Here is a 21,013-nt window from a genome sequence, read left to right on the forward strand (position 1 = left end):
GCTAGGGAGGGTATAGTCACATGGGGTAATCTCCTCATGGTCGCTATAATGTGGTTCGTTCTCGGTGGGGTGCATGGTGAGTTCAGCGTGGATGCCGCGGTGGATGGTGTGAAGCCTCCACACGCGCTATGTCTCCGTGGCAACGCGCTCAACAAGCCACGTGATAAGATGTGCGGGTTGATGGTCTCAGACGCAGAGGCAACTGGGATTCATCCTCCGCCACCCGGATTGAGGCAAATCACTACGAGGACTTAAAAAAGCGCACTGGAAATTGGGCATTCCAAATTGGGTGAAAAAGGGGAAAAAATCCAAAAATAAAATTTAAAAAATTAAAAACAAATTTAAATAAAAAGAACATAAGTGGGAGGATACTATATTTTCTGGTATTTTAGACATAAATGGGAGATTTGAGATTGGTCTATAATTAGCCAACTATTCAGGTTCAAGCTGTAATTTCTTGATTAGTAATTTAATAACTGCTAGTTTGAAAGTTCTGGGTACATATCCTAAATATAGCGAGGAGTTAATAATATTGAGTAGAGCTTCTGATATTACAAGAAAAACCTCTTTCGGTAGCTTAGCTGGTATAGGATCTAGCATATATGTTGTTGGTTTTGATGCTTTTACAATATTTGTTAGCTCTTCTTGACCTATAACAGTGAAGGACTGAAATTGCATATAGGGAATACTATGAGACACTGTCTTCTGAGGTGTTGTTGCAGCCAGTTGCATAATTCCAATTTTGGTTCTGATGGTATACGAAATAAATTCCTATAGTCATTACTACTGTGCTGCAAGGGAATAATTGAATCAGTCGAATCTTTGTTCCTTGTTAATTTAGCCAGACTACTGAATAAACACCTAGGATTGTTGTGGTTATTTTACAGTATATGAGTTTGCTTAAATATGCAGACCTGGCAGATTTTAAAACATGTCTGTAGCTAGACACACTGTCCTTCCATGCAACGCGAAACACCTCTAATTTTGTACTCTTCCACTTGCTTTCCATTTTTAGCGCTGCTCTTCTGAACTTTTTGCCATACTTAGTATATGAGACAGGTTAAGAAGCTTATTAATTAAGCTATCTTTAGTGGTTGAAAGAATAGTTCTACCCAAACGATAACGTGTTGTCGATTGAGTGACCGTAGCTAAGCGCAACATACAAGAGACGAGGTAATGATCTGAAATGTCATTGCTCTGCAGCAAAATTGCTATATTATCAACATCAACTCAGAATTAAATCTAGTGTATGATTATGGCAATGAGTTGGTCCTGTCACATTTTGTCTGAGCACAACAGAGTTGAGAATATCAACAAATGCTAATCCCAGTCTATCATTTATATCTTTGTAAATGTCACCAACAATTAAAGCTCAATCCACAGTAACTACTAGATCTGACAGAAAATCTGCAAATTCTCTTAAGGAAATCAGAGTATGGACTATATAGGTTACTGCAAGAACTAAACAGATATGACTTTCTAATCAAACTAAGTTCTAATTACTAAATCAGTATGGTTTCTCTTGGATTGATCCTTAGACTAAATTCATTACATTGATGCTTGTATTTTCTCCTAAATCACAGTGTGGTTCCTGGACTGAGCTGGAAAACTGTGGGCATCTGGAGATGCTGGCAGACAGGATGGGAGAAGGTCTGCTTTATTCGAACATTGACAGTCTCTTTTCTAGACCCGATCAGCAAGAGTCAATTAATGCCAAGACTGAAAGAGAAAAACCAGCCAACATCTTGACTTTACAGAGATCTGTGCATGAAGTTAAGCCAGACAGGCTATCTACCTGTAGAAGAAAAAACCCAAAAACTATTTGTTACCCAAGTTCAGATCTCAGACTCTTCTCATTGACTGAGTCTTATGAGGCCTCATTCCCCTCAAAACAAACTGTTCTTTTGGCTTGTGAGACTGAAGATGTCCTTGAACAAGATACATCACTCAAGGTGGTGTTTCGTTATGCGGTTTGTATAGCAAAGTTTTTCGATAACATGTCTTTTCTGGATGCTTACTTACAAAGACCATCTCTTAGTGGAACTGGTCTTTGTAAACCAGAACCTCTTGGTTGGATGGGTGCCACGCTGAAGGACAGTTTATTGGACCTACCAAGAGAGGAGCAGATCGGACACTGTGGTTTAGAAAACTGCTCACAGATACTGGCCGTGGTGGTAGGTTTGGGTTTTCATCAGTGCCGGACTGGGCTCTCCAAGATGTGGACGGAAGCCACGAGACTGAGGGAGACGTTGAGTTCAGAGACATGGGAAAACATTATAAGAGCCCTTTCTCTGCCCTGTCATAAACCCCTCAGCATATGTCCATGTGCACTCTGTGAATCAAGGTGTGTATTAAATGAGTTTACTTGAAACTGTAAGGAATAGTTCACCCAATGAAAATTCTCTCATCATTTACTAACCCTCTGGCCGTCCCATATGTGTATGACTTACTTTCTTCTGCAGAACACAAATGAACATTTTTAGAAGAATATTTCAGCTCAGTAGGTCCTCACAATGCAAGTAAATGGGTACCACAATTTTGGGCAGCATAAACATTGTCCATAAGACTCCAGTTTAATCCATATCTTCATAAGAGAAACAAGTGTGGTTGAGAAACAGCTCAATATTTAAGTCCTTTTTGACCATCAATTTCTACTTTCACATTCTTTTGTTTTTGGTGATTCACATTTTTTGTGCATATCGCCTCCTGCTGGCAAGAAGAATTTACAGTAAAAAAAAAAAAAAAAAGGACTTAAATATTGATCTGTTTCTCACCCACACCTATCATATCACTTTTGAAGATATCGAATCAACCACTGGAGTCGTATGGATTACTTTTATGTGCTTTTTGGAGCTTCAAAATTTTGGTACCCATTTACTTGCATTGAGGGGACCTACAGAGCTGAGATATTCCTCTAAAAAATATTTATTTGTTCAGCAGAAGAATTCACATTTGGGATGGGATGAGGGTGAGTAAATGAGAGAATTTTCATTTTTGGGTGAACTATCCCTTTTAATGTAATCTGTGTAGGGCAGATGTTGCTGTCTCTTTTGGCTTATGTTTGCAGCCTCCTTGACACGATTGTTAATGGTCTCTGATTTGTATGCATTTTTTGACAGTGTTGTCCAAAGGCGTAAAGAGATTATATCCACAGTGTTCTCCAGCAAAGAATTCTGTTGTCATGGTAATAAGCGTGCTCTCTCCATGGACTACCTGCCTGCTCTGCGTTCAATCTGTAGATCAGAGAGGGTAAAAGAACAGAGCACATACAGGTACGTGAATCTGTGCCGATTCAGAGACATCTAGGAGTCAGAATCATTCATGGATTTATTTTGAATTATACAATTAGATTAGTATAGAATATTTACAAATATTATGGTGTGATTTCATTCTTTTGTCTCTCTCTATCTGTCAGACATTCACATTACCTCTCACGCCTTCACCTGCCTAGCCGCACTCTAAAACTAATGACCTTGGATTTCCCTTGATGTGTGACTGATATCCTGGTCTGGAAAATCTTCCAGGATTTAAATGTTTACTGTATTGTGACAGCAATGAAACTTTTGCTTGTGGATGGTTACAGAAATAAATTTTGTGTCAGATATAATGTCTCTACAAAAATGTGACATCTTCAGCGATAAAAAAATATATATTTTCATAAGATTTTAATACAATATTTTACTAAAGATGATGGAATTTTCTCCACTACCTTAAATCTGTCTACTCTATATTGCCAAAAGTATGTGGCCATATAGTCTAATTCACCAGTTTGGTTAGACAAACCTTAATGCTACAGCATTCAGTTGCATTCTAAAGAATTGTGTGCTTCAAATTATGGAACAACAGTTTGGGAAGAGCCCTTTTCTATTCCATCATGACAATGCCCCTGTGCACAAAGTGAGGTCAATAAAGAAATGGTTTACTGTGTCTATCCTTGCATCTATCCCCTATCTGCATCTTTTACTTTTAGCTATGTTATTACATGCAGCAATGGCGTAGATTTGGTTTGAACATTAAAAGGGATTAAGTGTGTGTGTGTGTGTGTGTGTGTGTGTGTGTGTGTGTGTGTGTGTGTGTGTGTTGACGGAAGTATTTCTGGGGGATATGTGGACGCGAAGGGAAGCCCTATAATAAGAAAACTGATAAAAACACACACACACAAAAAGGAGGTAAAAAGAGACACTCCAATCTAAAGCACAACACCACTTATACGCATCCCAAGCTCAGTGATGTGAAGTGTAAACAGAGTGCTTCAAAAGTGCGTAAATGTAAGATTACTGTGGGTGCACAACATGTAGTTCACGGCATTAAACAGTTTTTTCTTCTTCAGCACTTTATTAAAGCAATCCGTTGTCTGTCAGACACCCCAACATAAAGAAACGGCAACACACTCTAAATACTGTCCACAACACCTTACATATTAACATTTGGACTATTCATAATAACGGGAACATTGCTTACAGCAGCAATGTAAAGTCCGATCATGACTAAAATTGACATTTATTGTTGAATACGGTGAATTTGTACAGAACCAATGCTTTAAATAATGAAGACGATTTAGGACGCAACTTTTCAAAGTAAAATGCACCGTGCGCTGTCAGTATGCTTAAACATTACAAAAAGTGGCATCTTTAATTCATCACTTTAAAATCACCAAAGCTAGTTTGTTGTTGGACGACTAGTGGAGCATCATGTCCACGTTTGTAGAATGTGTCTTTCTATGACTTCTGTCTGCTTGTTTTACGTTCGTCGTCTTCAGTCAGTCATTTAAATGCTGCTAAACAGACTATTTAAATCACTTTTTTTGATGGATATGAATCTGGTAGATCGAATTCCTATGTTATATTTTGGAATTTGTGTGTTTAATCCCTTAAATGGCCTTTTTGAACATTTACCAGAAAATGATATACACAGATTTAAATGGTTGTAATTCATGAATGCTTTGGAAGAAGACACTTAGTGGTTTATTATTATTATTGCTGAAGTGAAATAATTGATATAAGTGAAATAAATAAAGTTCTAGAGGTTAAGTTTATTTTAATGAAAATGTACTGCTCCAAACCTTTTTCTTTATAAAAAAAAAAAAAAAAAAAACTGTCTCTGGTGACCCTAAAAATGCTAAGAAGTAAAAGCCATAAGTCTTACAAAGTTGTGCATAAAATTTTAGCTTAATATGCCAAAAAATTAGTTTGCTGTAACAGTTTGTTTAGGCGCAGTACCCAACATGGCCACTGGATGTCATCCAAGCTCTTCAGTTTCCCGTGAATTGAAAATTCACGCTCAGTTCGCGACACCTAGCCATTAAAGCACCACGCGGCCACCGTCCGTAACCATAGCAACAGCTCCAGTACCCACAGAGACTTTTCCCATTTAGGCTTACAAAATCGAAAAAACTTTTATATATATTTATACATTATATATAATATTTTTGCCACGTGTAAATAAAGCATTTCACGGTTTTTAACCGTGGATTCTAAATTCTTACAGTTAAATTAACCGCATAATCGCGTCATCCCTAATTCAGTGCATACTCTTAAATATTTATACACTATCATATCAAACATTCAGAAAAACCCTTCCAGACTTCACCAAGAAAAACAACTGAGCATTTCTATTTATACTGGAAAGCCTTCCCAGAAGAGTGGAAGCTGTCTTGTCTGTTTTTGCCATATAAAGACAGACAGACATGCATATCTAGACCACTTCTTTCTGCAAAAGTTGAACTGATCAGCATAATGTAATGTCTAACTCACTGCAGTACTTGTCAATATGCATTAATGCATCCATACTACACCTTTTGACAAATTAATTTCCATACATTTTCTAGTCATTTGTGAGTACTGAATACAGATTTTTGCACTCACAAGGAGCAATTTCTCACCTGTTAAATATTGTACAGCAGAGAGCAGCCAAGATTTTTTTTAAATTATAGAACTATCGAGATTTCCATGACTTATGTACTTATATCCCTGTATCTACTCCAGTGTAACACTGTCAAACATTCATTGGTTTACTTCATTTGTATATAGCCTCTGAGTCTAACCTGTAAATTGTCTGCATTTATTGTTAATATTGGAGTGTTGTATTTTTTTATTTTTCTATCTACAGGTCACATGTTGTACTTGTCTTATATTAATTGTTTCCACATGGGGGCTCAGAAGACACTAAACTTTGTTTCTTCCCCAGCCATGCAGAAGATAAATGACAGTAAATCAGTTTTAAAGTAGTCATTTAGACACTACTGGTGGGGAACAAACCAGCAGCCTTACGAATAACCCTAATCACTGCACTGCTGTAGAATTTACTACACTGTAGATGTTAAAATGAACAACATTCCTTATAACCAACCTTGAATAGCTGACCAGAACACAAGTTATAAATACAATATTTTAATTTACTAAGAATATATCTCCTGAGAATATGACTGGGTTCTAGTTTAATATTTAGGGAAATTAAAGTATTAAATAAAATCCTTTATCACATCAGAGTAACACTGATGCTAATTAACCTTTAAATGAAGAGGAGCTGGATCAGAGAAAATGGTAGCAATGTATCAAACAACTATTCTTGAATATTGCACAATCCATGGCTCATGCAGTAGGACATCATCATCTGATGTCTTAATGTAAGGTATAATGAATATAGCTTGCATTTAGCTGATCAGGTCCAACAAATATATAATAGTCATCCATTAGTGAGTCACTCCCTCAGGAGTTCAAAAAATGCAACAGCCTGCAGAAGAGCATCACACAGCTCTTCTCCTCTGTTCTTACTGCTCATCTGGAAGGAATTCCTGTGCATTAGCACCAAGTCATGAGGGAAAAGAACCCGTGGCTCTTGCTTCATTACCGACTCTGTCATCATCTTCTTCACTGTCTCAGCTCCACTTGTCCGACTTTCCCCCACCATCAAGCCGAAGTGGCGACCCACAGCTGTGCGCATCATGTTAAGGACTTTTGGGGGTCTCCCTGGTTCCCTCACTGGGGTGAGCAAAGCAAATAGCATGGCCTCTACAGTCCTGAGGTGGGCCATTACTGGATAAAGAGAAGTGTTCTGAGGAGAGATACTTGGCTTCTCCACTACAAAGAAGTCAGCAGTAGGAAATCTTGATATTGCAGTCGAGATCTGGAGTTGATAAAGAATATACATTGATAAGAAAAATGTAAATATAAACTCCAGTACTGCTGATTCTTCACTCAAAAATGAAAATTCTCTCATCTTTTATTCACCCTTATGTCATCCCAAACTCATATGACTTTTTTCTTCTGCAGAACACAAGTGAAGATATTTTGAAAAATGTATGAGGTGTCAATGGAGTCCAAAACCTTTAACAATCGCTTTGGGTTAGAAACAGATCAAAAGTTAAGTCCTTTTTCACTATAAATCTTGACATCCATCCTAAGACCTTTGTGGCAGTGGTGGCTCAGCAGTTAAGGCTCTGGGTTACTGATCAGAAGGTCAGGGGTTCAAGCCCCAGCACTGCCAAGATGCCACTGTTGGGCCCTTGACCCTTTCTGCTCCAGGGGTGCCCTGCACTCTGACCCCAGCTTAGCTGGGATATGTGAAAAAAAAAGAATTTCACTGTATGCAAATGTATATGTGTGATAAATAATTATAAAGACAGTGATGCTTTATAGCTTCAGGTACTGCCAAGTACATTGTAACTGGTTTGTGTACAGTGCTCTGCATATGTGTCAAGCCCACTGAACTGTGTGAACAAGCTTCTCTCATGAATGCACCAAGGAGACTGCAGATGTCAAGATTTATAGTGAATTAGGACTTACCTAAAGCAATCATATCATTTCAGAAGACATGGATTAACCCACTCAGACATTTCTTTTATGTTGACTTTATGTCCTTTTTGAAACTTAAAAGTTTTGGACCCCATTGACTTACATTGTATGGACAAAATACTTTTAAATTATCTTTGTGTTTCACAGAAGAAAGTAAGTCATGAGTTTGGGATGCCATAGGGGCGAGTAAACGATGAAAACTTTAATTTTTGGGTGAACTATTCCTTAAATGAACTGCATAAAACCATTCAACCATTTCTCAACTTACATCATTCAAATAATCAGATGCCATGTATGCTCCTTTCATAAAACTCTTGCACGCCACTTGCTGCCAGTCTAACACAGTCCTTGACCGATCCATATGTGTCCATGCAATTTTATTAGTTCCACACACAATGGACACAATGGAGCTTGCATCCTGCAAGACATTAGAGAACATAAGAATATTTTTCCATAAATCAGTGCTATTGAGCATGGTGGTTTACTGTACCTTATGCAATTGCCATAGACTTACTCACCTCCAACAAAGCTTGGTCAATTTCAGGTCTTATAAATTTAGCCAGATGGACTTTTCCCTTTCTCTTCTCCTTTTTCTCAACTGGGTTAAGGATGGAGTTAAATACCATGACAGCACTCTTGTGTTTGAGTAAGGGCACATTAATGACACTCTCCAGATCGTTGAATGGTCCATGTCTTGTTCTGTAGTCGATGATGTTGACAGCTTTCCGCCCTCTCAGCAGTTTGACCTGGGCCAGTTCAGACTCGGTGGCTGTATTGAGTCGCTGGAGGATGACAGCACGCTGCTCTGCTGTATAACATGAGTCCAGGGGTTTGCTGTCCTCTTGGCATTCTTCAGAGGAAACGGATGCATTCAGGGTGTCAAACCCAGCAATCATGATTCTGTTCCTGCTACAACAGGTGCAGTGCAGGAATCTCAGCTCATATTCAGGAAAGGATCTCGGAGGACGACAAAACAGACTGTAATGTCCTGCAAGCAATACATAACCAAACATAAATTGAGCATGAAAAAACAAATATGCAATCAAGTAAATTACACTTCATATGTAAAATATCAATAATTAAATCAATTAATAAACACATTTAATTATTAAATTATATCTAATACTTATTTGCACTGTATGTATGATTTAACAGAACAATTCACATCAATTTAATAATGAAAAATTACTTATCTAAAAATATGTTACATGTGGCAAATTAATTCATAGACCTTGGAATTGCAGCGTCTAGTTTTTAAAAGCTTGATAGGTGAACAGTTTATAACCTTTGAGAACTATAGATGACAGGAGACGTTTAACGATCCACATGTTTAATCGCCAGAGATCAGCGTTTGAGTGACAAATGAATGTGTCCCATGCTTTGCCCTCGGAAGTTCGACATTACTTGCTCGTGTGGAAACATGGTGTGTATGTAATTGGTTCCTTGTGTAACTGAACCCTCGGCTCCGCTAAACAAACAATCAAATGAGCACCCGTCTCGATCCCAAAGGGGAACTCTCGAAATGATGACGACATTACATAACGACAGGCGCAGACCGGCCATTGGGAGAACCGGGACTTTTCCCGGTTGGCCGGCCGCGTTATGCAGAACGCTCCGCTCTGTTATGCTGAACGCTTAATTGTATTTTAGAGCTCTAATTCAATTGTTACTAGTAATAATTTGAATTACAGAGCTCTACAACTGTATTCTTACTAGTAAAAACTCAGAATTGCGATTACACCCAGTTCCCTTACCAAATCCTTCATGAGGTAGGCTACATTTCAAATTAAAAGCCCTGTGCGTCGTGGTTTAAATATTAGCCTGAAATATATGTACAGTAACCTACAAGCTTATTTAGCAAACATATGAAATGTGTTCACATATCGTCAGAATTACTGTAATGAGAAGAAAACTCTGATATTCTTTGGTATTGAAGGTTAATGTTTAATCACTATAAATGCACTATATACGTCAATTCACCTTCATCACCATGCACCTTCTTGATTGGAAAACTTGTATGGTAATTGTATTACATGTGGTCTTCCAAAGAGTGTGCTTTTAAATTAAATATGGTTTATGATTCAGCTATATCAAGACAGAAGAATTAAGGTTAATAGGAATATATAACTTATCAGTGCAGATTCTCTTCCACAATGCTCCAAATAAGTATAAATTACAAAATGTTCACTTAAAGGCAACATGTCTTGGTTATATAATCTTGGTAGTTTTATTTTTATTTGTGTTATTTTAGTTCAGTTTTTCCACATTATTTCAACCAGCCGTAAAGCTCCACCATCAGGGTTAGTAGGCTATCTGACATGACAGGAGTGGAAACGTCATTCTCCAACTGAGAAATGGAAGCGTTATTGGTAATGAATGCAGTCAGAAGAAAAGTTTTATAGGTCAAATGTAATTTTCTTCAAGGCAACTGTACTTTTCATGATTTGAGGGTGCTTGACTCATTGCTTATCAATGTACAAAGAATAAGCCAAGATGATCCTGATAAATACAGGGACTTTTTGATAGTTAATGCCTGCTGCTCTTCCTCTTCACCCTGTATCTCTTCCATTTTGATAATGTACGCCAGAATTTCCCACCTGCCAGATTATACAAGCCAGATTATACTGTGATATGTATGAGGCACGATTACCATAATGAGATGGCGCTGAGTAGAGAGCTCTACAATAATATTCTTACTAGTAAGTATCGCTATTGTAGAGCTCTCTAATTGAATTGTTACTAGTAAGAATTTAATTGTAGAGCTCTGTAATTCAAATTCTTACTAGTAACAATTCAATTAGAGAGCTTCCTAGTTCAATTGTTACTAGTAAGAATGCAATTGCAGAGCTCTACAATTGGAATTAGAGAGCTCTCTAATTCAGTTGTTACTAGTAAGAATTTGAATTACAGAGCTCTACAATTAAATTCTTACTAGTAATAATTAGGATTAGAGAGCTCTGTAATTGAATTGTTACTAGTAAGAATCCAATTGCAGAGCTCTCTAATTTAATAACAAAGCTCTGCAATTTAACATATCTTTAATGTGATTTTTTTACTAGTGAGCATTCGATTAGAGAGCTCTGTAATTGGTATTCTTACTAGTAACAATTGAATTGTAGAGCTCTCTAACTGGAATTCTTACTAGTAAGAATTAAATCGTAGAGCTCTCAAACTGGAATTCTTACTAGTAACAATTCAATTGTTGAGCTCTCTAATTGGAATTTTTACTAGTAAAAATTTAATTGTAGAGCTCTGTAATTAAAAATGAATGGAAGTCAGTGGAGACATATGACTAGTAACAATTCAGTTGCAGAGCTCTGTAATTGGAATTTTCACTAGTAAAAATTCAATTGTAGAGCTCTCTAATTGGAATTCTTACTAGAACAAAACTCAGAGCGCTCTGTAATTGCAAATCATACTAGTATAAATGCAATTGTAGAGCTCTCTAATTGGAATTCTTAATAGTAAGAATTTAATTGTAGAGCTCTCTAATTGATTTCTTACTAGTAATAATGCAATTATGACGAGTAATGCTGGGAGCATTAAAAGATGATTTGGCTTTCCATACTTTGTGTGCCATTGTGGAACTGCAAGTGTTTGGAGGTCGCGAGAGATGGGAGCAGATTCTAACAGAAATGGATAATAACGAGAGAAGCGTTACAAAAGAGGCAAGTTCACTATATCGGTTTATGATCACATCAAACAAACAGCCTAGATTAGAACAATATAAGGGTTGTTGACAATTAAGGTTGTCTGCGGTGAAAAAAAAAAAAAAAATCTTTTAAAATTCTAGTTTAAAATACATGTATTCGTAGAAATGTAATATCTGAATCCATAAGTTTCATACCTTTTTAAAAAAAACTTTTATAGCATTTTACACACACACACACACACACACACATGATTTAATGAGTTGTCAAGTGGTATAAGTGTATTTCATTGCTGGAGTACATGTTAAACCTGATGTTTTTTATTTATTTATTTATTTTTTAAAGTTTAAATAGGCCTACTATTCCAGCATACGCAGAAACATTTATAAGTAAAGTTCTAAGTTAAAAAAAAAACATTTATAAGTTAAAAGTGTAAACAGTGCTGCTCTGTGGCACTTTCAACATTCCTCTGTTTGTTTTGAGCAACATGTCCAGCCCGACACAACAACATTGGTTCAACCATTGGCAAGAGTTTAGAACATGACTATCTGTTAGTTTGACCAATGGCAGATGAAGAGTGTATTCAGAAAGCTGATAAAACAATAGTTGTATTTTCAATGCCAAGAAGAATGCAAAGAATGAAGTTGTGTTCTCATGAAAACTGGTCTTGCCTAGCTACCTTGAAAGAGCGAACTTGGAAGGACAGGAGGACATCTCTGCGAGTTTTGAGATGGGCTACAATATATAGATTCTACAACCTCAAATCTATTTTATTTTTTTGGAGGTGGATGATGACATCAAACAAGTTCACAAGAATGAAAAAATGCATAAGACCGCACATGGAGAAACGGCAGATTATTATTATATAACGATTGATATTTCTGATATCTTTCAGTCTCCAATTCAGCTCTAAACATTGATAATACAAGCAGGCAGGAAGAGGTACTGAGATATATACAGTTTTCCTGTTCCAAGCCCCCCCCCGCCCTTTGTAGTACACCAAACTAGAGCCCGACCAATATGGGATTTTTGAGGCCGATACTGATTTTGGGGGGGGAGGAATTCACCAATTACCAATATAGTGGCCGATATATTTAATTTTTCAGCTGGAATGAAAACAGACCTTTTCTATGTGGATTGTGCACTGATTATGACTATAAAAAGGTACTCAGAAGGCTGCTTTCTTAAACAAATATTTTTATCAAAGAATATTTGAGATTATTATTATTATTCATTGTCAACATTGGAAAAAGTATAATATTTCCCTCTGAAATGTAGTGGAGTAGAAATGTAAAGTAATAGAAAATGCCGTGGTAATACTCAAATAAAGTACAAGTACCCCTACAGTTTTCTTGCTTATCAAAACATCATCAGCAATATTTCGCTGTTAATGTATAACAAAACAGTCACAAAAAATAACTTATGGTTCGCTGCTGCCGAGTCATGAAATAAACAGCGGCAGCGGTGTTACACCCTATTCCGGTGGAAAACCAGACTTTTAAATATTATATTTTGTAAATGCAACGACTGGAATTGTTCGGTTGAAGGAGGTACCAAACTGCGAATCCTGAACAAAACAGTTTGGTGAATACATGTTTACAGCTGACACGGTATGAAAGTAGCTACGTGGTTAGCTAGTTAGCTATAAGCTCGTTGTCAAGTAGAGTAAAAGATGGATGTTGTTTATTTACTTTCCAGCATTGCGTCTCACCAACTAGGTAACAACGTAGCTTGAAATCAACACTCAACAGACACAATCCATCACCGTTGTCTGCTAAGCTGCAAAAAGATGCTCTGATGCTTACCTTTCAATCTGCTATGTTACTGACTGCACTGACACACTATAGTTGGCTAACAGCAAACAGATGTGATAAACATGAGTGACATGGTTGTCAGGTACAGGGTTAACATTATATTAGTTATATTGAAAAGGGAAAATGATGGAGTCATTGTTTATTAACTTTCCAGTATGTATTTCACAAACTAGTTAGCAACTTACCGAGAAGACACCGCTTAACTCCGCCCTGTCTGCAGAACCACTGTCAGCTCAGCTCTGTAAACAATGGAGTCGGAGCGCGCTCAGCTGGACAAACTACGCTATGACACCAATTCTAAATCATCCAAGCATTGTTTTCTGCATTATATGTTCTGGAAAAAAAAAAAAAACGTTTTAATATCTGCGCATATCGGAAAACTTTTACGCCGATACTGATATATCTGTGAAAGGCTAATATTGGCCGACCGATAAATTGGTCAGGCACTACACCAGACCCAAGCCCACTGGCTCCTCCTGTGCCCATGCCAGCTCTGACTTCACCAGCTCTTGCTTCATGGCCTTCTTAAACTTCTGCCACCGATTCTTCCACAGCTCCTGGTATCCAGTCATCCTCAGCTTCTGGCTCCTAATCTATATCATCCCCTCTCTCCTTCTCTGCCTCTGGCAAAGAGCTCTGGCAAGCAAATAACCCTGGTACTAAAGTCAATTAGCAGATATTTCTATTCAAAACAACTTGCACTACATTATAGAACATTTATTACAGGGGTAGTCCATCTGGTGCAACCTGGGGTTTAAGGAATGTTCCAGGTTCGATTCTAGTTAAGCTTTATTGACAGCATTTGTTGTTAATCACAAAAATATTTTTGCCACTTTTTTTTTTTTTTTTTAAAGCAAAAATGTAGTATGTACATTTGTTTACATAAATGAAGTAAATGGGAGCCAATTCACAAAACGTTAAAATACATAGGTATATTTTTCTAAAGAATAGCCTATTTCTAAAGAAAAGACTTAACAATATATACACCGATCACCCACAACATTAAAACCACCTGCCTAATAATGTGTAGGTCCCCCTTGTGCCGCCAAAACAGCGCCAACCCGCATCTCAGAATAGCATTCTGAGATTCTATTCTTCTCACCACAATTGTACAGAGCGGTTATCTGAGTTACCGTAGACTTTGTCAGTTCGAACCAGTCTGGTCATTCTTTGTTGTCCTCTCTCATCAGTGAGGCATTTCCGTCCACAGAACTGCTACTCACTGGATGTTTTTTGTTTGGGCACCATTCTGAGTCAATTCTACAGACTGCTGTGCGTGAAAATCCCAGGAGATCAGCAGTTACAGAAATACTCAAACCAGCCCGTCAGGCACCAACAATTGTGTATTTTGATAGTCTTGACAAAGTCACAAAGTTTGGTTCCTGTACTAAAAACTGTGTGGTTCTCCTGGGTCTAAAACTACCCGAATGCAGTGGGATGGTAAAATGCCTCTATTTTGGAGATACATTTTAAAGGTGCACTCAGTAATTTTTTTCCTCATTAAAAAAGTTTGACTTCTAAGGACATGAATTGTCATTTTCTAATTAATGTAGGAAATCATGGCCACTCACATTAAAATGAAGACTCCAGTCATATCAGTAACTTATAAAAGCTGTTTTATTCTACATGGAGAGGGTCTGCACATGGGGGCTGCCATGTTAGAATCACATGACCAGCCAAATACTACTCACATAATCTCAGTAACCACTGTTATTTGACACTTTCACTCACTGATTAAAGTAATCATGGCTGACTGTGAATACTACATTTCTACAATGGCACCCGAAAAGGAGAACTATTGCTTTTAAATTATGCTGCATCCAAGCCGCTAGGTATCAGTGTAAGTCCAAGACGACACAAAGACCGAAGTTACTGAGTGCACCTTTAAAGAAAGAGCTGAAGTAGGGTGACCATACGTCCTCTTTTTCCCGGACATGTCCTCTTTTTCGGACCTTAAAAAAGCGTCCGGCCGGGATTTCTAAATTTGCGAAAATGTCTGGGATTCGGCTTTAGTAGCATTATGTTGTGTCTGGTCTAATACTTTATTGTGTTTGCACACATATTTGCATTGCTTTAACCCCTCTTTGTAAGTCCCGCCTTCTCGCACACCAATTGGTCTATTAAGAGGCTTGCAGCTACTATTGGCCAAATTCCTGCCTGTCAATCTCTCCGCGAACGCGTGAAGCACGGTTGCTTTCAGCATCAAACAGTTGCTTGACAGTAGCAGAGTGGAAACAATGCTCAAACGAAAGTGTAAATTTACAGATGATTTGCACAAAAAAATTTCTATGCTTTCGTCCAGGTCGAGATCCGTGGGAAGCAGAATGTATGACAGGTAAAGCTGGCACTTATGTGTCAGTTGCTAATAAAGGTGCAAGTGAAGCATAAAGGGTCAGCAAAAGGCGAAAGTTCATCAGGTAAATTAACGGACTACTTTTTGCGACCTGGTAAAATTATCACATTGCTTCATTTTCCATGGCCATTCAAAATAATAGTAATGGTAAATGAAGGTACACTCATGGCATCAAATATTTTATTTTAGTACATGGACATTCAAAAGAATGTTGGAAATGTTTATTTATTTATATATATTTATGTTATGCTAATAGAGTGTCTTTTTCACTGTATTAAGGTTTGCATTCATAGTAACACTGTTACTAATACTATACTATGTTACATAGTAACACTGTTTTAACAAAGCCATTTCGTTCTCGTCAATTAGATCGGCTCGTTTGGAAACATCGCGCATACATACAGTTCCGAGAATAAATGGACTCTCCGCATAGGAAAACAACGCGCAATTGAGTTTCAGTTTCGATTCTTTAAGGAAATTCTTGGCATCATGTCGACAGTATATGAAGACATTGTGAAGTTCGTCGCGAGCAATCTTAAATGTTCGATTTGTTTTGAGATTTTCACAAAGCCAGTTACTCTAGTTTGCGGGCACAACTATTGTCAGAAGTGCATCAAAGAATATTTGAAAAACGCAAAGAGAGACTGCCCACATTGCCGAAAAGATGTAAGCAATAGTAAACTAGAAATTAATTTTACTCTTTGTGCCATTCTGGAATTACAGGAGCTTGGTGGTCGCGAGAGATGGGAGCAGATTCTGACAGAAGTGGATCAAGAATATAAAGCGCAACAGACTGGGAGAACTAATACTAAAGTGGCAAGTTCACTGTCTTATCAAACAGCCTAGAACAATACACGTTCATCGTGAGAGTAGTTCACATGACATGTCAGTCTGTGAGAGCAGTGCTATACTTACCGGTAATCTAAAACTATTATTTTTAATTTTTAATTCTGGTGTACATTTTATACACACAGATTTTGTTACCTAAAACTTAATGAAATAGTTGTAAAAGTCACACCGCATGACTATTTAGGCCTATGTGAAGAAAAAAAAAATACAAAAGAAAAAAGCTAAAAAAAATAAAATACAAAAAAAAAAAAAAAAAATTTGCTTGATGATTAAAATATTATTTAAAATGTTGAAGAACTTGTCAACTTGATATTTGCTATACCCCACCCCTTAACCTAACCTCACAGAAACCTGTTTTTGGAGAATTTGAGCCTTTTTCAAAAGTGAGGACTGGTTAATGTCCTCACCAGGTGGTTTTCATCACTTTCCATGAAAGTATCGCCGAACCTGTACACAACCGCACCAAAGAAGGTGCATCTGCTGGTCTAAGTTTTATTTTATTGTTGTAACTTTCATCTTAACTACTTGCCCTTCAGGAGAGTTTAATTAAACATCTGGATTGGTTAAAAGCGGAGATCAAAAAGACAGAAGACAAACTTTCAGCTGAACTAAATTCAAACCAGGCATATGAGGTAGTAGATATGACATTTCAGTCTTCAAATTTGTACATATACAAAGAATGTATCTTGAGTAATAACAAATGAATTCTGAATCACACAGGATGGGATTGGCATTTCTAAAAACCTGACTTCTTCGCTTGAAGCTTCCACTTCATCTCTATACAGTGATGCTGCAATCTGTGCTGACACGAATTCTAGTCTGGCATCAGGAGAAAATCAGGAGCAACTTTCTCAGCCTGAAGAGGTGTCTGAAGATTTGTACCACTGCAACTGACTTCAATACAATTTTGAAAGTTTGCTTTTATAAATGTACATTCTGCAACATGCCAGCAAAGAACATTTTGTTTATATGTACAATACGTAAGATGTCTAGATGACAACCGTTTCCCAAACATCTTGTCAAGAAGCCCCTGCCAATGCATCTATTTGCTAGTAATGTAGGGATTTGGTCAAAACTGATGGAATGATGTATGCTGAGAAATATCTATAGATTCATCATACCATTCCCCTGTGCAAAGGCGAAATTAGTTATGACCGAAATCTCAGACTTTAATCTGTTCTGTGACAGATGGGTTTGACTTAAATATGCTCAGATTCATGTACATCTATTCAGTGCATTACCATGTGTGTATGTAGCCTACAACACATTTGGCTGGACAATAAAAGAACAAAAACATACTATGAAGCCATTTTTTCTTAACTTAAGTGTTGGCATAGTTACTGCATTTTGCCTTAGTACGGCATTATTCTAGAAAAGGACTGATTGTCAAAAATGTCCTCTCTCACAGGGGAGTTCACAGGAGTTGGTAGAGGAAGATCCAATGGATTCAGACTCACTGCTTGAGGATGCTCGTCTACCTCCTAGTGCAGAAGCACTGCAGTACAACAGGAACAGTGCTGAGGGTAGTGTTTTTATGCTTGTTTGATTTAGAAAATTGGTTTAGCTTACTAATTACGTATCTATGGTGATATTCATGCCTCTCACTCATATGTTTCTTTTTTCTTGCCAGCTGCTCCTAATGCAGAGTTTGCCGAGCTTTCCTTCTCTCCCCACCTGGGAAACAGGCGTTTGTCTTTTTTAACAGAGAGCCGTACAATAAAGACTCAGCCTAGCCAGCAAGTTAGAACTTCAAATGGCCGGTTTGATGACTGTCAGTGGATGGCAGACCAGCAATTTACAGGTGGACGGTTTTACTGGGATGTGAACATCACAGGCAGCACTGGATGGGCTGTTGGTGTGGCACTTAACAATCTAAAGCATAATGAGAGGTTGGGAAGAACCTCCTCATCTTGGTGTTTGGAAAAGAGCAGCGGGCAACTGATTGCTTGCCACAATAATACGAAGACCTGTATAAAGCATAGTGTCCCTAAAAGTATCAGAGTTCTGCTGGACATGACTAATGGGCAACTATGCTTTCAGAGTCTGTGTGAGAACCTGCTTGAATTACACAGTTTCCAGGTGGATTTAGCTACCCCTCTCAGTCCTGTCTTCTGGCTCTATGGGTTGTCCAGTAATTCTTTATCCTTTCCTAGACCTTATGTTTAGGATTAAGTAGATCCTTAGAGTTTACACTGCTTTAGATACTACTGTTTGATTGCACAGTAAACTGTTTCCATCATATCAGTATCTTGAATCAGAATTTTTTTTTTTTTCATTGGTCTACCTTTTGCTGTTGTTTTTTTAGCGGTTGCTTTCTGACATTTAATCATTAAGCTACACAACCCTGTATGTAGTCTACTGGCTGAAGACACATTTCTTTCACTAGGACTTAACTTATTCATAACCTTAAAACAATTTTATTTTAAATAAAAGTCATATTGTGGAACTACTAATATTGTTGGCCTTTCACTTTTATGATACATTTCAAATGATGTTTCTGTCTTGTATTTGGATGCTTTGGATAAAAGTGTCTGTTAAATTAATCAATGTAAATGGACGTTATATACTGGTGTAATATACTGGAAACTCTATGGCTCGAAATGGTTGAATAAAATTAAAGGTGCACTCAGTAATTTTATTTTTATGTTGTCTTGGATGTACACTGACACCTAGTGGAATGGATGAAGTATCATTCAAACGTAATAGTTTTTTAGTAAACAATGTCATTGTAGAAATTCGTTATTTAAAGTCAGCCATGATTAACTTAATCCATGAGTAAAAGTGTCCAATAACAGGGTGGTTAGTGAGATTAAACGAATAGTATTCACCTGGTCATGTGATCCTAACATGGCAGCCCCCATTGGGGGACCCTTTTTTATTATTATTAACACATACAAAACACAGTACATGGGAATACATTATCATAATGCAATAACAGCCTTATACCACAAATTTTACATGTCTGCATCACTTATCCATCAGCTTCATACAGATATATGTCACAAATCTTCAATACAAAGTATCTTTTTCATAAGAAGTCTTGCCAGCTTTACTATTATTCTTAAGAGAGATCAAAGAAGATAGCACCCTCTTTGTGTAGAATAAAGAAGTTTTATAAAGTTTCTAATATATAAAACTCTGTTCTGACAGGAACAGTTTTTTTCCATCAGGCTATCCATCTCATGAACAGTTAAAACTGCCCCTTTGAGCAAATATATGTGCAGTTTAGTCTTTTTATATTTATTCAACACATCCAACTTCTGCCATTACATTCGCTTGCACTGTATATAACAGATTTGTATTTGCACTACTTATGTGTGTGAGTGTATGTATGTTTATGTGTGTGTGTGTGTGTGTGTGTGTATATATATATATATATATATATATATATATATATATATATATACATACATACATACATATAATATATATATATATATGTGTGTGTGTGTGTGTGTATATATATTATATGTATTTTTTGTCTTATTGTGTATTCTGTATATACTTTATTTTCTATTCATTTTTTATTTATTTTATTTTTTTATTTTTTAAATGATACTTTTGAAAACAAAGGAATCCTGCGTTTTCTTTTTACTAATGTACGGTTTGTCCCTATTTCAGACCCGTAGGCATGTTGGAGGTCAGAAGGAGGCGTGTGTTACAACCGTTTACAGCCGCTAAGAGGCAGTGAGCAGTTTAGACACTTTCAACACCGAATCATACACAGCATTGCATAACCCCAACTCAAAGCTTTTAGTAGAAATAACTAACCAGTTTGAATATTTCAAACTCAATTACCGTGGGATTTAATGTGCATTACTGTGGACGTCTGTGTGATCCCGACGCTTATTATCGGGTAAATGCGTCTCATTAATAGATTAACACAATCTGACATCAGAAGTGAGAAAGATGCGAAAGGATGTGAGGATACTGCTGGTTGGAGAACGTAAGTCCTCTTGTTAAAATCATGTCTTTGTTTCTGTGCCATGAAACAACAGAGCAATGAGCGATGAGTGTATCAGGGATACAAATATGGTTACATTGTAACATTGGGACCAAAGTGGTGGTTGATAACAAGAACTCAATGTTACTGTACTGCAAAGGTGTAATGAGGTTGTCGTGTGTATGTATATATGGTGTGTAGACACATTGGCTGTGTGTCAACAATCTAGTGTACTGCCTATCTAAACAGCGTTTTTGGGACATCATAGGCACCTTCATGTCAGCTGAGGTTCGTGTGCGTGCGCCAACAATGCAGCTCACTTGGATTAGAAAATGTTGTTTAGGTAGGCAGCAAACAAGGTTTAATTAATGGTGTCTAGGTAGGCATCTTTCTAGGTATGCAGAATACTGTCTTGGTACTGTGGCTCTCTAGGTTTACAGAATGTTGTCTAGGTAGTCTGTTCGCTGGGTTTTCAGTCACAGCCATCTGGAGATCCTGTACATGTGAGGAATAGCAGTTGTTCTGGGTGTAAAGGGAGACCTGTGGGGAAAATTAAATAAAAAGAAGTTAATATGTGACACAAACATGGTTTGGATAAGCTAAAAGCTCAA

General features: G+C 37.3%; 4 protein-coding genes across 15 annotated transcripts in view; 3 read left to right on the top strand and 1 right to left on the bottom strand.

Moving 5' to 3' along the window:
• Positions 1-4,279, top strand: part of atad5b (ATPase family AAA domain containing 5b) — a 42,554-nt gene extending 38,275 nt beyond the window's left edge. Inside the window, exons 13-15 of the mRNA XM_051712033.1 lie at positions 1,584-2,344; positions 3,120-3,272; positions 3,416-4,279. Coding sequence (XP_051567993.1) covers positions 1,584-2,344; positions 3,120-3,272; positions 3,416-3,488 — 987 coding nt within the window. The 3' untranslated portion in view covers positions 3,489-4,279. The remainder of the gene's footprint in view (positions 1-1,583; positions 2,345-3,119; positions 3,273-3,415) is intronic.
• Positions 4,280-4,365: 86 nt separating this feature from the next.
• LOC127449026 (transcription elongation factor, mitochondrial-like) lies at positions 4,366-9,551 on the bottom strand. Of its 2 annotated transcripts, none has more exons than XM_051712111.1 (4): positions 9,079-9,551; positions 8,312-8,781; positions 8,062-8,211; positions 4,366-7,125 (listed from the first exon to the last, which is right to left on the bottom strand). In XM_051712111.1, the coding sequence occupies exons 1-4, from the start codon at positions 9,119-9,121 to the stop codon at positions 6,700-6,702; spliced, it is 1,089 nt and encodes a 362-aa protein (XP_051568071.1). In that variant the 5' UTR covers positions 9,122-9,551; the 3' UTR covers positions 4,366-6,699. The 2 variants fall into 2 exon arrangements, with proteins under 2 accessions (XP_051568071.1, XP_051568072.1); XM_051712112.1 differs by having other exon boundaries at positions 4,368-7,125; positions 9,025-9,551.
• A 6,399-nt stretch (positions 9,552-15,950) lies between these two features.
• Positions 15,951-19,092, top strand: LOC127449023 (E3 ubiquitin-protein ligase RNF135). 2 transcript variants are annotated; one of them, XM_051712106.1, is made up of 5 exons: positions 15,951-16,276; positions 16,996-17,091; positions 17,180-17,323; positions 17,868-17,982; positions 18,090-19,092. In XM_051712106.1, the coding sequence occupies exons 1-5, from the start codon at positions 16,100-16,102 to the stop codon at positions 18,623-18,625; spliced, it is 1,068 nt and encodes a 355-aa protein (XP_051568066.1). In that variant the 5' UTR covers positions 15,951-16,099; the 3' UTR covers positions 18,626-19,092. The 2 variants fall into 2 exon arrangements, with proteins under 2 accessions (XP_051568066.1, XP_051568065.1); XM_051712105.1 differs by having other exon boundaries at positions 15,954-16,426.
• A 1,030-nt stretch (positions 19,093-20,122) lies between these two features.
• The window catches only part of rhot1b (ras homolog family member T1), a 41,688-nt gene continuing 40,797 nt past the window's right edge, over positions 20,123-21,013 (top strand). For 7 of the 10 annotated variants that reach the window (XR_007898630.1, XR_007898631.1, XR_007898627.1 and 4 more), the window contains exon 1: positions 20,124-20,405. Coding sequence is in view for 5 of the 10 variants with exons in the window: in XM_051712063.1 (XP_051568023.1) it covers positions 20,369-20,405 (37 nt within the window). In the remaining 5 variants the exon portion in view is untranslated. Of the gene's footprint in view, positions 20,406-21,013 lie in introns of all 10 variants that reach the window. The other 3 variants (XR_007898628.1, XM_051712064.1, XM_051712065.1) reach the window with 2 other exon arrangements.

The sequence above is a fragment of the Myxocyprinus asiaticus genome, chromosome 12, assembly GCF_019703515.2.
Source record: "Myxocyprinus asiaticus isolate MX2 ecotype Aquarium Trade chromosome 12, UBuf_Myxa_2, whole genome shotgun sequence".
Classification (NCBI taxonomy): domain Eukaryota; kingdom Metazoa; phylum Chordata; class Actinopteri; order Cypriniformes; family Catostomidae; genus Myxocyprinus; species Myxocyprinus asiaticus.